Genomic DNA, 17,547 nt, shown 5'->3' with positions numbered 1-17,547 from the left:
TCTCCATTGTGTTGAAGTGTGGTATACCAACTTAATTTAAGAATGCAGTGTATTGGGTAGGTGCTCTATCCCCTTATATACAATACTTTTGCACAAATTTCATATCTGACTGAAGTAAATGTTTCAAAAAAGCCCTGACAGTTTTGTACAGGTTATACCATTTAAAGTGGAAATGTACACATCAAAGGAAAAAAACAAGCAGGTTTTGATAATCGGTTCAATTATTTAATACATTCTTTTCCAACAGGAGGCTCTAAAATATTACAGACCGGACTTCATTTGTAATTCGCAAGGACGAGTCCATAAATTAGAGGTTATGGCACGACTGAGAAAAACACAGAACCAAGAGGCACCAAATTCAAGACTTTCAGCAAAACAGATTCACCTAAAAAAAAAAGTGTTCACCGTTCCTCATCCTCTAAGTGGTTAGTACCTGATATTTTGATTTTGTACATTCTGGCAAGCTTATCCATCTGGGTTATTTGGTCTGTTCTGAGGCTTTACTAGGACAAAATCATCCATCACTATTTAGGGACAGCTGGGAGCTATTGGCTACAAGACGTAAAGTTTTTCTAAAGAAAAGCCCTTGTTTTACAGTTTTACTTTTGCTATCTATGTCCCATTAGGGAGATTTGCTCTCAGTTTCTGTCCAGTAGTCTTGAGCAGTAATATCTTCACAGTGTGAGAGACATCCCCTGTACAATAGATTTCAGGGAAACAAATTCCCCCAACTGAAAGATTTCACCTGTATTTATGTTCTAGTAGTAGAATTATGGATTTGCCCTCACTTCCATTACCGGTGAAATTAGCAAACAGGACAATTTAAAGGAAGTGAACCCAATGGACACGGACAACAATAAAACTTGTAAAAACCTATAAAAGTGCTTCTAACACAGTAGTTCAGTTTAACTGACACCAATGTTCTTTTTGGTTATCTGAAAATGTGATATTTTCCCCACTGGCCAGCAATGTAAGAGGAATTCTTCCCACTGACAAACCAATATATTAATTAATAGCAGGGGTTGGTTGATAGCTAAAAGTTATTTCAAGGGTTCCCCTATGTTGGAATAGGTGTGAAAACACTATTCTAACCTCTCACCACTCCTATCCAAATCTAAAAAATAAATAAATGAATAAAAACATTAAATGATTCTCTTGTTAATTCACATATAATTTGCTCATAATTTTCATTTACACATATAGCATTTACAATTGTGACAGCTTTGACAAGTAGCCACTAGAAGCAGAATGAGTTGTTTTATTAAGAACTGAAACAAAGATTCGAACACTTCTCAGGGAATTTTAGATAAATTCACAGGGGACAATTTTTTTTAAATAAAGCTCTTGGACTTTATTCATATTTTAAGTATAAGAACTATTTACTGAATACTTTTAGTCCAAACTAATTTACAACAGTTGGGAATAGGTCTACATACATCAAATAATTACCCCATCTAGAAAATTAAAGAAATAATATTTGACATTACAGATAACCTCAAAGGGCACAGTTCGTAAGTATCCATGCTCATTTACACAGAAAACAAAAAAAGCAGATGATATAAAACTATAGGACCCCATCCAGGTAATCTCTCTCACTTTTGGTATGATTTTCTAAAGCTCTGCAAGACTCAAGGGGATACACCTTCAGCAGTGAAGCTGGTGATCCAGCAAATCCGGAACAGATCTGGTCCAGGATTGAAAACATCTGCTAACAAATGACTTTTAGGAAATCCATTCCAGGTTTGCTGGATCACCCAGCTTCTCTGATTAAAGTGTATCCTCTCCAGCCTTGGAGAGCTTTAATAAATCAAAGCTTTATGTTCAAAGAAGCATCAAACCCCACTAAGGGTAAAGAAAAAGGAATCCAGTAATAGTATAAAACCATTTTAAAATAATTAAAATCACGTTTTAGGTACTACAGATCTTTTGAACCACAGACCAAGTGGCACAAGTGATACTACTGGTTTATGGTGGATAGAATTGATAAAATAATTCTGCTTTTACTTTGAAATAAGAATGCAGAAAAAAAAACCTTGAAGGCCTCATTAGGCAAGTATATAATAAACATTTTCTCCTGGATATTGTGCTGACAATACAGCAAAAATGCAGATGTGATCTCCCTGTGCTGAGTCAACACACTAACCCATTCCCTCTATAAGACATTGTCTCAGGAATTTCAAGCAAAGGATAAAAGCATTAGGCAAAACTGCTAATGTGCTCAGAGAGGCAGAACACACAGCGTAGGTGTGAGGTATGTGTAAAAGTCGTTTCATATTGCTGCAGGCTAATGACTCTCCTCTTATTTTATATCTCTTTCTTAGAAATAATTGTCTAGGAATTAAAGAGTTTTCTTTTTAGACTAGACTGCAATTTTAGCAAGTGATTTTTCACAAAAGAATTGGGTAACTTAATACTTCTGGCGTTAAATCCTAACACAATCCGGATCATTTTCCATATCTTAGTGTCCCTGTAATAAGCATTTATGAAAAAGAAAAGTGATTACATTTGTTTGGAATGTTCATGTGTATTCTGTAAAAAAAAGTGGTGTCTTACCATATTTTACAATTTTATAGTGACAAAATTAATACATTTTAAAGTTTTTATTGCCGTCTGCACATCGGCATGCTTTATCCACATTACACTTCATATTTTCAATGCAGTATGGTTTACAGCTATTCACAATATGAGAGCCACTAAAAATCATTATAATAAATCGGTCATGAAATATGAAAGCTTTTAATACATGTGGAAAATAATAATTGCTTGGCTACTACTCTGAACTTTTTGCTTTAGTATTTGAATCAGATTGTTATGATTGATTGTTACTGATGTAAAGCTAGGTTGCTTTGAAAAGCAACCTAGCTTTAAAAAAAAGTACACTGACCAAAGTACACTGACCAAAAAAGTCTAAAGCCTGTGGGAGTAGTGTTATGTTCTGATCTGATTTGTTGCTATGTTTGCTTCAGTTGGTCAGGTCTAGATTCAGTAACATTATTTGCCCAAAATACCAGGAGGTCAGCTGACTACCTGAAAATACTGAATAACCAGGTTTATCCCATCAATAGGTTTTATCTTCCCTGCATATTTCAAGATGGTAATGCTTAGATTCTACAGATTGTGAAACAGCGGTTCAGGCAGTATGAGACATCATTTTCACACATTGGCCATCACAGAATTCAGACCTTAAATCAATTCAGAATTCTTGGGATGTGCTTGAGAAGACTTCATGCACCAGTCTGATTCTTCAATCAATACAAGACCTTGGATAAAAATTATTGCAACTCTGGGGGGAAATAAATGTCACATTGCATAGGATTATTGAAATACTACGGTGAAGACATGCGGAAATCAAAGCTAAAGCTGACCCAACGAAAAAGGCAGTATGTAAAAGTGAATTGGATAAAGTACAATCACACAACTAGCATACCTATGGGTCTCTAATAATAGGTTCGCTTTCTGAGTTTAACTTTAAAAACGTGTATGCCACCTAAAACAATCAATTCCAGTTCATTAAGATATTAAAAGAACTTTGCCTTTCTGAATGCAATCTTTAAAGTTCAGCAAATGATCTCTTATAAAGGGTTTGCAAAAAGGTCAAATAATTGTAATCAGAAATACAGAGAGATAATCAGGAACAGAGCATTTTATACCCCCTTGGTAGGTCAGATTAAAGGTCTTTTACTTGTTACAAAACATAATATATATACTTTTAAATGTAAAAATAGCTTGATTCATGGTGTTTTTATGCCTCTAACTGCCATCCATGCATTAAGGAATTTAAGGTTCTTTACATGTGCCACTAAGTACATCATAGCTAATCCACAAATTGACCCTGTTTTGTTTTTAATTGGCAAAGTAATGACAACTTTTCTTGCAGGCCTGGCACTCTGTTGTCACTATCCACAGTCATTGTCCAAATTGGATATGTCATGTCAGCTTCCTCAAAATGGAAAAGATCCATTAACAGCAATTGTAATAAGATTTACAAACTAATCAAGTCACAAGCATTTTCACACGATTTAATCTATGCTAATGATACAATCACACAGGAGGTGAACATCAGAGGCTATTCACCTAGTTTTCTTAACGTTTTTCAATTATCCTGTTAAAAGCCAAGTCCAACATAACAGCATTTATTGATGTGACTGTAAACTTGTCAATTTAGCTGCAGCCCACAGCCAACAGGTTTTAGTAAAAGATTTAAGAAGTAAAAGTTCCCATAGAATACAAACGTAAGCTTTATAAGGCACAAAAAAAACATTTAGATATTGGGGACCTATGCAGCCTTCCAGGGCTACCTTCACCCCAGACCTACATTACTGCTCTTTTGTGCAAGTTGTGCAGTTTAATTCAAGAACATTATTCAATAGATACAGTTGCAATGGTTAGCACACCTGTAGTCCAGGGCAACCTAAAGTCGTTGCTCTTCTTCGACACTATCTTCATAAAATCTGAATGTTGTCAGGGATACATTTAGACCTAATCCTATGCTGAACACACCCAAATCAAAGCCATTACCTCCCCAACCAGTCACCCACCCATATCAACTGATTGTGTAAGCTGTCACTAAAGTGTGTCTAAACTCAATACCAAGGATGTTTTGTAGCTTGACCATCCTTGGATATGGTGGCTGTAAAGTCCTAATAATAATTAGTTTTATTTTTTCTTAAGGCTTTTCCTTTTATTATCACCTGGTCATACTGCCTGTATCATATGACATGTCCAAGGTGACAACACTCACTGTACTGTATCCATGGAGTCACGCTAGGACAGTAAGTGCAGTGCTCAACAAAGAAAATATTTTAAGCAGGGTGGTAAGAAATTGTAGGTGGGTGGAAGCCCCTGAATTGTGACCCAACTCATCAGTAATACCAAAAAATAGCCAGGTGGTTACTGAAAAGTGCTGGGTGGTGCGCCCAGCTAAAAGGGGCCTGGGAGAACACTGAAGTGTTTTAGACTACAAGCCACCACACTCTCTTCTCATAGCTAGGAGAGCAGGACATTATTAAAATACTATCAGTTCATGGTTGAGGGTTTTCAGACTGCATTTGTCTCAGTTGAGACTTAAATTCTCATATTCTGAGCTGGAGATTGAGTGCTTGTTCTGTAGTAGAGCACCCATATACACCTATTCAAATTTGGATATGCCTGCCCTGGAACTGGCTCTTTTCCTGGCAGTTGAACTATGGCATCTTCTGCCTCTAAATAAAGGCTTTAGCCAAGAAAGAAAATAGGCAACCCGTCAGGGTCCTAATAAGACCATATGAAAGCTTTACAGGTCCTTATTGAATCCAGAGGTAGGTGTTTTCGACGTATTCTTGCTTTTTGCAGTTTGACTTCACTTAGTCAGCAGGGTGTTATTTTCTGGGAACTTGCAATGCACCTACTGCTAGCCTTATTGCTTTGCCAATAAAATAGATTGGTGTCCTTCTCTCAGAAAGCTGCCAACTTCTCCCTTGTCACAGAAAAGATAAAAGGGAGTCGTATAACCTTCCACTAAAACATCTGCTCTGTGTTTACATTTCAGCAAGGCCACAAAACAATTCCCTGGCATCCATCTGATGTGCACAGTTTGAGGAAGATCAACACATCGGTGTAATCAGTTCTGCATAACAGTAAATATAAACAACCGCCATTTCAAACCATTCTTGTAGTATCAGCAAGCACCCTACAGAATTAAACAGTGACCTGCAAATCATATTAAATTTATATTTATAGTAGGTAGTATAAATCAGCAGCTGGCTGGGAAGCCACAGTGCAGCAAGAACATTGATTTATGGATAGTCTTGTTTTCCAATAAGCTTTGCAAGAGAAATGACTGAAGATATAAGCATAATAACTGGTCAATACCAGTCTCAACCTCAGATAATTCATTCTAGATTTCCATTTTGTTTTTACCTTGGCACAGGAAAGTGCATTTGTCATGTGCTAGCTTTAAGCTTGCACAACATTTTACATCTAGCTATCAAAAACTTTTTATTACGGTCATATGTCTGTAAAGTATTTTCTCTTAGTGCAGTCCAGGTACTTTTATGGTGCTTGTTTGTCAGCACTGACACTCTATAGCAGCACAGCCGAGATGAGCAGCACGCTTTGGGAGGAAGCTGGTGAATTAGGATGGAGGCGGTCCATGTGAAGCGTGGAAGCTCAAGTTGCAATAAAGCAAATTGTGCAGCTTGGGAGGCAAGAGGGGCTCTCACTTGGTATTAACCAGTTCCTCCAATCTTCTGCCACCACTAGGAGTTTGTTGGGCTATCAGACAGTGGGTTTGCAGGTCAGGAAGTTCAGGGCTGGTGTTAGATGTGGCTGGCTCAGATGGCTCCACCCCAGGAAGTATTAAAGTATTTCCTTACATTCCTGTTCATTTATAAAGAAGCGAGTCTGACATTCACCAAAACATTCCCTGGTAGAAAAGCATATGTCAGAATCACGGTTTTAAAATAAATAGCCCACTTAGTTTCCAAATTTTAGACCAGTTCCTCTTTAAATCCCTAATTATTGATTTGACACTTTTTAGGTGAAAAAAAAAAATCACAATGAAAATCACACGCATGAATTACAAATACGAAGGGGTGCTGAGAAGTTCCTGGCTTTGCCCAGAAAGAAGAGATGCACTTGGTACAGCCTAGTTGCACCTTTCCCAGACTGTTCAAATAAAAGTCCTTTGATTGGGCCGCAAACCAGCTCCCAGCAGCATCTTTGACGTCAGAAATGTCCTCATAATGTCAAGAACAAATAATAGTCCTAAGGGGCCAGGTCAGGTGAGTAGGGGGATGGTGGATCAATTGGAAACTCAGGGTGTTCAATTTGGCAGCCACAATGTTGGATGTCTGCGCAGGTGCATTGTCCTGAAAAAAAAAAGGATCCCTTTGGTCAACTTTCCACGGCGTTTGTCCTAATTGCCTCCTTCAGCTGGTCTAGGAGGTTACCATAATACTGTCTTGGTGATACTAGAGCCCTTTGGTAGGTAGTCCTACCGGAGGCCATGACTTTGATTTCTGGGTTCGGAGCTTCTTCAGCTGCGGGGACCCGCTGTGGCGCCATTCCTTTGACTGTTCCTTGGTTTCAGAGTAATGGATGTGGAGTCAGGTTTCATCCTCAGTCACTAACCTAGCCAAAAAGCCCTGTGCAGCTTCAAAATGGGCAAAAACGGCTTTGGATGCTTCAACTTGTTTCTTCTGATCATTAATCAAACATTTCGACACCCATTTCACTAAAAGCTTGCGCATGGCTAGAATAGTGGTGATAACAAACCCAACACGCTACCATGAGATGTCAAGTATCTGGGCTATCTTTTTTGTGGATATTCGCCGGTCCCCAATAATCAGCCCATGGACAGCATCGCAGGTTGCCGGGTCAGTTGAGGTTGGGGGCGCCCACTGTGGGGCTTATGTTCAACAAGGAAATGCCTAGTCTTGAATTGAGATATCCAGGTTTTGACAGTGCTGTAGGAAGGACACTTCTCCCCCAGTGTTTGTGACATCTCAGTGTGAATGTCCTTTGCTGACTTTCCCTGGAGAAACAAAAACTTCATGAAGGCCCGTAACTCCAACGACGTGAAACTTGCTTGTGCATTTGCCATCACTGCTTCTCACTAAAAGAAAAAACAGTTTTAGTAATCGCAAAGACCTGATATTTGTACAGTTACATACTAAGATATTCGGCTGTCACATGCCTCCACACTCATTTTTCTATTTCATCTGGAAGGGGGCAAAGCCAGGAACTTCTCAGCACCCCCTCGTATGTAGGAAAGGTATTTTTTCAAACATCAGTACATATATATATATATATATATATACACACATACACACACGTATACGTATATCTAAACAAGAAATGAAGATAACACATTGCCCCATAAAGGTAAATGATACCTTATGGCTTATGGGTAATGTCTAGGTAAATTAGATGGACTTTCTGGCAAGAATTAGTAGTTCATTACCAATAGTACCGAACAGTAGCAAGAAGATGCTCAACAAATCTGCTTTCCAGGTGGAAAAAAATGTAAGCAGATGTTTCAACTTTATTACTGGATTATTTCTACCTGCAGTCACTAGCTCTGTTTAATTGCTTTACAATTGATGGAAATGTGCCCCTCTAACTGTTGCTTTCATTTCTTGTTCAGGAAATCGGTCACCTGAGCCCCTTAGCTGTGTGCTAGGTAATGGGTCCCCTCCATATCCCCTAGGTCTGCAAGGAATGTCTACACTGTAAAAAAAAGATAGTTTAAAAGAAACAAAAGGACTCCACATAATTTAGGAGATTTGTACTTGCTTGGAGATGGGCTTTAAAGTCTATTTCTTTACAAATAAACCTGCTGCCATCTGCCTCTAACCACCCACTTGAAAAAAAATATTTACACACCTAAAGTTGTGGTCACATAAACTTCAGCCCGGGTTTCTGTGGGACCTATACATCAGAGAGACAGTTGAAGAGGAAAGGAAGGCAGTCAATAACAGGACTGTTAGCCCAAAAGAGATACAATGGTATGCAAACTGTGCTGAACTGTTTGCAGTGCTGCAGTGACCAGCCGCCCTTTCACTGTAATTGAACCTTTTCTTTATGTACTAAATTTACTGATCACTAAGCTTTATATACATATCATTTATTTACCAGATCCTGCTATTTTATGATACAATCGTCTTTAGTCAACGGGGAATCTTCCTTCTCTTCAGATCTTGGCAGCGCCTTTTGTAATTCCTGACATTTTCATACTTATGCTTCCTCAGCAGAATTGTTTCGTTTATTTTTAGTGTTATTATTGTTTTACCAGATAGGCTTGAAAATAAATGGTAGGAGTTTATGAAGAAGTTAAACCTCAGATTTAAAGTTGTGTTATAATAGAGGTGGCAGGGACGTACTTGTTTTTTTATGGAAGGTAAATATGTACTAGCTTGCTCTGTTTATTATAGAGGATATGTCTTACAGCATTTTTTTGTAAGATTTTTCATGTGGTTTCACAATCTTCCAACCCTGATCCTTGCATATGCCAAAACTACTTAACAATGTTCTTACCAGCTGTTTTGCTAATATTTGGTTTCACTAACTAATAATTTAAAAGTTTAAAGGATAATTGTACTTTTATAAAAAGTACACTTCTCATTTTTTGACCCCCGCTACCTAAATACCACCCTAAATTGGTTAACCATGGCACAAGCATACAGTACACATAGAGCTTCATTTCTAATTATTCTTCCTGAGGTGTTTTAAATTATTTTTTTAATTAATATTTTTAAGGTCTTCTTCTTTCATCATCACAATTGGAAAAATCCTACTGGTATATACTTTCTCTTTAAGGTAACACCTAATCTTTGAGCTTACTGACCTATAGGAGAGCCCATCACAGTCTGACTTGCTATATACCCTATATCGAAACAGAAAAAAGAACAACAATTTTTAATACTACCAGTACAAACAACACTTTGCTGTCTACATAAAACCATTCACCACAATTCTGTCCACAGAGGAGCCCCCAATTTAAAGCTGAAAAAAATGTGATCACTTAAAAGTCTCTTCTGGCACAAAGCACACTTGGCTGACCGCTGCCTTCTGTTCTTGAAACACTGAGCTGCACAAGCAATGTCCGCTAGGACTGAATGGCCTGGCTGAAGACTGGAACTAGAAAGTGGGAAAGGATGAAAAAGGTGACGCCCACAATGGGACAGGAAAAGGCGAGTATATTTAAAAAATTGTGATCATACAGGTAAGGTTATTCTATTGCAGGGACATTGCCTGTCTAATTCTGCAATAAATGACCTGCTTGATCATTATTATTATTTTTTAAAAAAAAGGTTTAGTCTGCTTTTATTGTCCTTTTTCTTATACAGATGCCACATGCACAAACATGATTTAAACATCAACCTACCATTTTGTTTTTTGTGAACATCAGGAGGAAATTGGAGCACTCAGAAATTCCACACACACATGGGGAGAACAAACAGCATGCACGTAATGTCCCTGATGAGAGCTGAACTAATAACCCCAACCAGGGAAGGACAAAGATCTAGCCACTTAGAACACCTACAATCTAAAATGCTATTCCATTTTTCTAGCCAGATGCACTTAAAATTAATAACACTAGTACATCTTTGTGATGTCCCTGACCTCTCCAAACCTTTCCCCCCAAACATTCTTGAAGGCAGAACTAATCAGCGATTCAGAGTTCTTTGTTGACCACTATTGGCATTCTAAATCCAACATACACATCCAACATGCTTATGGGAAAAACATTGGCTGTTAGGTCATCCATGCCTGCTCATTTGACCTCATTTAATATCTGGTTGACATAGAGTCAAATAAGTTAAGGTTCCTTGTACCTTCCAGCATGTTTAAGTAATTGCAATGCAGTATAATCTATGCATTTATATACTTTATAGGATAAAAATGCTGTAGGATATACACACATTTCAATACCTATGTGTATACCTTCCCTTGTAGCAATGTTCTTGTTAAAAAAAAATAAATAAACACCTTGTTTCCCTTTCTGGGGGGGTGGACGTTCCCATTTGTTTATTCATTTATTTTTGTTTTGAAGAAGCATGCCGTATTACTGAGAAGTATGGTTCTGTAGATTTTCCCATAACCAGATTTTGTGTGGGATGCTGTTGAGCTGACAATATTTAGCACAACAGCTCTTTTACTGCACTAGTTCCATACAAATACTCCTGCGTGCTTCCTTTTCAACCTTCATCAAAACAAGATTCTCACATCTCAATGATAATGCACAAACAGAATACTGAGTACTAGACAAGATCGATAGGGTAGTTTACTCAGAAAACAATTCATTTTACAGAAAAGCTTATTTCAGATAAACAACCAAACTGTAGTTACTTTACAAGATTCTACATGACTAATTTAAAAAAGCTCTCATAGAGAACTGCGGTTTAAAAATACATTTTGAAATCAATCACTAAACTCGCTTTATGTGTTTCTCCTTTTTAAAGTTGTTTTAAACCTTCAAATCTGAAACTTTTATTACATTAACAATGGATATCCCTGCTATTAGGGTTATTTGGGCACTTCTTTCTATATGGGAAAGCGGTCACCCAACAGTCCTATGCGCCACTGGTGGGGACTATAAGAAACAAGTGTAGTTCAACAGTGTCTCTAGAATGCTGGTGGAGATCAATGATGTGCAAAAAATTATGAAGTAAAAGCATATTGACATGAAAAAGAGGCTGCAGCAGATTAAAAAACAAGGAAAAATAAGAAATCTTCCCCACCTTATGATAATGAAACATAAGCAAACCAGCTGAAGTGGCTAATAAACACCAGTTAGCCTTCTTCAAAATTACCCTGTCATATTACAAAAATCAAAATGAAAGCTGCTTGCACCCCTTTTCTGCAACATTGAGGACTGCCCACTACCTGTCAAAAGGACTTTGTTTATCACAAGACTAGCAAGAAGATACTCTTAAAAAGGGTAAAATGATAACATCACATGCATATAAAAAAGATTTTGTTTGATGAACCAGAATGAGGTGTTGCCTTTAGCAGCAAATGAAATGAACACCTGACATTTACTCGTGCAGGGTAGAATATTGAAATGAATTACTTTAAACTTCTGCATAGCGAAAAGTGAATATGTTTATGCATAAATAGACAGATAAAGATCTGTAAAATAAAGATTGCTCTGAAAACAAAAATGCAAGCCTAGTCCATAAAATTTCTGAATCAAGGTTGCGTGGATTCCTAAAGCTGAAGTTGAATTAGCAGTGCAGACTGGAAGTTTGATCTGTTTTTTTTTTTTTTTTGGCCTTCCACGATTCCTTGTGTTCCAATTACATTTTCAAAGCAGAACTAAACCCAGCATTCTTCACCTATCTCCGGTTTTATCACAAGATGCCATCATCTTCTTCCTTCTTTAACCTCCTGAAGACCTTCGGTCATCTTGGTTGTGCTGGGATGTTGTAATTCCCGTGCAGGCATGCAGGAATGTATTCATTCTTGGCAAGAACAAGGAATGCGTATGTACTGGGATGTGCTGTTTGCCTGGCAACAAATGCTGAGCTGCACATGCGCAGCTCAGCAACAATTGACAAATGGGTGGCGATCAGGAAGGTAAGTGCAGTTATTGCAAAAGGAACATCACCTGTCCATTTCTGCAGTAACCACTTGAATCGCAACAGTTCAAGCTGGGACTTTAGTTCCACTTAAAATTCAGCTTGTTTTAAAAACCTTATTGCAGGTTAGCAGGATTATTACAAACATTTTAAGACCAAAAGATGAGATTATACAGAGCCCAGTGTGAACCAACCCTGTGTAAATGGACATATGTTCCATGCACTATACAATAAACCTTGCTGCTGTATTATGGTTTACAATTATGTAAAATGTGCAGTGAGGGCTCAATTGCAGGATGGTAGTAAAATGTGTTGGTTTGTGACATTCTTTTGTCATCTAGCACCAATAGGTTTAATTTTACAGTGGCCACTAAATTCTTGACTTCTCTAAAATATTTTGAAGTCATGACCTTTGAGTAATAAAGCAGTGCTTCAAAACAAAACAATCTCACAACGGCATATTTATTATACTGGGTTACAACTGACTTTAAAGTTTAAAATTCATTGTTACATGCAGATGAGTAATAACGGACCTTGCATTGCACCTCGTTCACTGTCCACAAACCTTGGAAAGTGATCCTCTCTGCAATACCCAGGGGAAAATTGAGTAGTCCAACTCTGGAGGACCCTCTAGCAACAGGTTTGCATTCCCCACCAATCTTTCATGGAAGACAGTGACATTAACACAAATGATGTGGAAGACGGGGCAATGCTGGTGGTCATTTCCTATATTACCTACACCCAAAATGTTTGAAACACACTTACCTTACCCTAGTCTTCCATCCACAGCATAATTATTGTGGATAAATTCAATCTTCATAACAGTGGCACAGAAAACGTAGCAGTTTTCTATGGGGCACAGATCTTTCAAGTCTTGTATTTATCTTGCAAATGAATATGATCACAGAACAAGCAGCTAGACAAATCAGTAAAGGTTTGATTTAAAATTCTTTTACTGCTTGTTAAAAATTTGGTAATAATTTAATGCCCATAGTCTGCTAATTTTGGTGTCCTAAGGAAGACACCCCTGGTGCCCCTCCCCTTTCCCAGTGTCCCTCCAACACCTAAGCAATCAAGTTGTGGTGCAGTGTCCAGGGCAGTTGACTTGAGTTGTTGCCATTTGCAAATAGTTAAAAAAAAATCATAAACATTTGTTAGTGATTTAAAACAGATTTTACAGGCATTTTTTGACAGAATACAAAAAACATAAAAAACAAAGCAGTGTGTGCTCTCCTCCTTAATATGAAGTCTTCTGGAATCCAGCTTGACAAAAAAAGAAGTGGGTAAAAAGTGTGAGATGTGTAGCACCCTTTTCTTGGGCAAAACCAGACCACCTGGGGTCAACACAAAGCATTTACAAATGCCTGAAAAAAAAAAAAAAAAAAAACTGTGGACAATTGGTGCCCATAAGCGGTAAATGCAACAGGTTGTCTACCACTAGTCAATAGATAAAAAAAACAGCCCAGTCGCTAGATAAATCCTTAGACTCCGACTCTCTGATTCCTCAGTTTCTGGTACCCCCGGCTCTGACGCCTCTATATTTACAGGGTTTCTCATTTTATCTTCACACTTTTGCAACCAAACCTACACAAAAAAATTTAGACCCCCTAATTATTCATAAATCAATACATTTTTTTTAAATTAAAATTAACACAATATTTTTACCATTAATGTTTTCTCAAGAAACATTAATAAAAAATATATAAAAAAAAATTGATGATTTTTCAATTATGTTTTTTACTTTATATAATTTTAAAATTAAATATCTTTATTTCAGGGATTTATACTAAGTTTTAAGATAACAATATTATTTGTCTTTTTATCTTCAAAGTCATTAGCCTTATATTTAGTATTGCACTTACCTTATGGCCAGAGAATGAGGTAATGCAGAACGTAAAAGAGTGCTAGACAGTTATCTGAATGTAAGTAATCCCTCCCAGATAGCAATGGTTTTGGGTTGTAATCGTACAACCATAACCAAAATTATTAGGACCTATGAATTTTCCGGTACAGCGGAAAAATTACCAAGAGGAGGTCTGGGAAATTCAAAGTTGGATAAAGCCCATAAGAAGGAGTTACGCAAGGTAATGTCCAAAGATTGTGGAATAAACCTCAGGGAAATGAAGGATCAATTATTTTCTAAATTTGGAATTAATGTATCTATTTCAACAATAGATAGATGCATTGATAAATTCCAATGGTCACTAAAAAGAACTTCTTTAATTCCTGCAAGGTGCAATGATTCCCACTCCAAGAAAGGCTAAGGAAGATGGAAAAAACATCTACTTTCTTGATGAAGTATGTTTTAACATCTCAATAGGAACCAAAAGGGGAAAATCTCCTATTGGGGAAAAGGCAATCCATGTTGTGGCTGGAGTGCGTTCCAGAAATTTTTCAATTTGTTGTGTGAGGAATAAAAATGGGAACCTCCACTTTAAATCACAAGCAAGAGCATTTAATCAAGAAGCATTTCTCAATTTTATTGATCATGTTTTGAATGTTTTTAGTAAAAGTAAAAAAAAAAGTAAAAAGCTTGAATGAAAGTAAAGGACACCAACACTTATTTTTACCACCATACTCTCCATTTCTTAGTCCTGTTGCAAACATGTTCTCTAAATGGAAAGAAGTAGTAAGAAGAAATAGGCTAATTAATTTGGGTGCTTTATTATATAGCATCAATAGTGTATTTTTTAAATATTGTTTATTTAATGTTTCTTGAGAACAACTTTTATGGTAAAAATATTGTGGTATATTTAATTTTTAATAAATTTATTGATTTTTTGAATAATTAGGGTGTCTAAATTTTTTTGTGAAGTTCGGTGGCAAAATTGTGAGGTTTGAATGCAAAAGTATGAAGATAAAATGAGAAACCTTGTAATATACTGGCTAGGACACGAACACATTAGCATACATTGCATGCATAAAAATCAGGAACAGGAATTTTACCAGTTTAAAAATTTTAACCACATTCTAGTTTTAAAACAAAAAACAAGGCTTAACTACATGAACAAAAACAAAAGCTGAAAAACCTTAAACAGTTTATATTAACTTTAGAATATAGTTGTAGAGTACAAGAGCTGTTAAATGCAATCCAAAACTAACTCAGTGTAGTATTGTTCTAGGAAACAGAATTGCTTCTAACAGATCCTCTTTCATAGAAGCTCATAAATCTGACTTATTTTTTTTAGAGCAAATAGTCTTTCAACACTGATTTGGGTGGGTGGCATTGCTGTTACGGTTCTAGCTACATCACTAATAATCTCGGGATAAACAAGGATGGCTTCTTCTACAGTCAGTTTCGATGAGGGATCATACTTTTCTACTTCTTTTAAAAAAACTCCTGCTGGAATCTCTTTATTTGGACATTTTCTGGTCATTTATCTTTCACGCATATGCAACATCGCTTTACTGTTGAAAGTTCCATTTTGTCCAGGTAGGAATCAAAGTCTAATTCTTCATTTGAATATGAAGAATTAGACTTTGATACGAACGTAGGATATGTAGGATATGAACTGCTACATCATAGAGGGCCTCTTTTACATTATCAGTCTGGTCATCACTCAGCAAAATTCTGCTCATTGGATCAACATATATAGCAGCTAACAAGATTTGGTTATCCAGTAAAAGTTTTTTTCTTTTCTTCATTAAAGATCAAATGCCATCAGCTATTAACCCTCCACTTTTGTTCAGGCAATATATGAAGCTCTTCTATTTCCAGAATAATTTACCAGGTGTTAAATCCTCTGATTGCAAACTCTTGGTGACAGTAAAGGGATTAGAAAGTAGATTTCCCAGTGCTTTTACTTGTGTCCACTGGTTTTCAGTTACAAAAAAAACATTTTCATTGTCCAGGTCAATAAAGTCTTTTAGTTCAGGCAAACGCTTTACCATCAAATAAGTGCTTCCCCAGCTTGCTTGATCCAAAATGGCTCTTTTTCTTGCACGTCTTTTCAAAATGGCATCTGTTTTAGGGGCCCTGGCTGCAACAGTTACTTGCCTCAATTTGCCAATTAGAGTAGCAGCATGACTATCTTTCAATCCATCTCTTATTGCAAGTTGCAGAGTATGAACAGCACAACATATATGTTGAATAGTAGTAGGCTTAGATGCTTCTTCAACAATGTTTTCAAATGTCACTATTCACTATGCAGAACTGTCTTCCTTTAATATCTGTCTGTCACTTTCTTCATCTACTTTCTTCATTTTCTCAATTGTGCTCAACATATTAGAAGCTGTATCTGTCACAATACACAGAATCTGTTCCTTTTTAATTTCAAACTCTTTTAGAACATCCTCCACTAACTTCTGAAGATAGTCACTGGTGTGATGTGCCTGGGTGTCCTTCACTCCCAAGGTACGCGTTATTGTTTTATTATTTTCATCAACAAATCTAAAATTATTAGCAAAATAATTGACTCTGTGACGTGTGCATGCATCCATTTTTATGAAGACAAAATGTCCCTTCAGACCTTTTTGTAGTTCTTCCTTTTTACATTTGTCCTCTTCATCTAATTACAAGTTTACTTTTTCCAGAGAAACACCAAAATTTTTTAGCCATTTCTCCATTTAGGCCTAAAAAGGCTGGCTGTGAAAAGAAAGATAATGGTACATTATTCTTTACTACCACTTCAATAATATATTTTTTGAATTTTTCTGGTGTCATTGTTAATATAACTTTGTCAGATAGAAAGAATCTTCTTAGTTGTGTTTGGTCTCCAGTAGATTACTGAACATTTTTTATCCCAGAAGTAGATGGAATATTTTCATTGATATTTTTCTCATTTTCAGCTTCTAAACTTTAAGATGAAAACGCTGCAAGTGTCTTTTCAAATTTGATGTTCTTGTAGGTGCATTTTTGTTAGACCCACTGAAACTGCTAATTTTTGCATCACATTGTTTTTTACCATCATCTTCAAAAATACATTGGCACATGTAATTTTTTCTATCACTTGATAATGTAAAGTGCTCATAAAAAGCAAACTATCGTGTTTGTTGACAGACTTGTTGCCATTGTGAATAGGGGGCCGCTTTCACTAAAATAGAAATATAAAAAATATTATACTAACTAGCGTATTTTTTGATTTAAACATACACATAGTCCTGCACTATTGCAAACATATATACAACATGGCACTATACACACAAATAAGCTAAAGCCCTGCACTAAACTTAGACATAATTTGTCCTATACAGAATTTCAGCCATTGATTGATTTTGCGGACCCATCAGAAGTTGGAGAAAATCATTACAGGAGGAGTACTGAGGCTGCAATGCAGCCGTGGGAATCCTCCTGTGCGCGGTCCCCGGGCACTAGAAGTTAAATGAGGGCAAGCCAGGGTCAGTGTGAGTCCCGCTGCTGTGCTCATCAATGAATGCAGCATCACAGGATGATTCCCACGGCTGCATTCAACCATGATAAGCACAGCTGCGAGACTCTAGTGTTCTTGGATAGAGAATCTCTATCCAAGAAGACATACTACAGGGC

The 17,547-nt window shown here is 36.9% G+C and overlaps 1 protein-coding gene across 1 annotated transcript in view; it reads left to right on the top strand.

Moving 5' to 3' along the window:
* C10H10orf90 (chromosome 10 C10orf90 homolog) overlaps positions 1-17,547 on the top strand; it is a 92,285-nt gene that overhangs the window by 62,821 nt on the left and 11,917 nt on the right. The window contains 1 exon segment of the mRNA XM_072424836.1: positions 248-425. Within this exon segment, the coding sequence (XP_072280937.1) occupies positions 248-425 (178 nt within the window).

This window comes from Pyxicephalus adspersus, chromosome 10 (genome assembly GCF_032062135.1).
Source record: "Pyxicephalus adspersus chromosome 10, UCB_Pads_2.0, whole genome shotgun sequence".
NCBI lineage: Eukaryota > Metazoa > Chordata > Amphibia > Anura > Pyxicephalidae > Pyxicephalus > Pyxicephalus adspersus.
The sequence above is the reverse complement of the archived record's forward strand: the minus strand, read 5'-3'. Positions and strand labels throughout refer to the sequence as shown.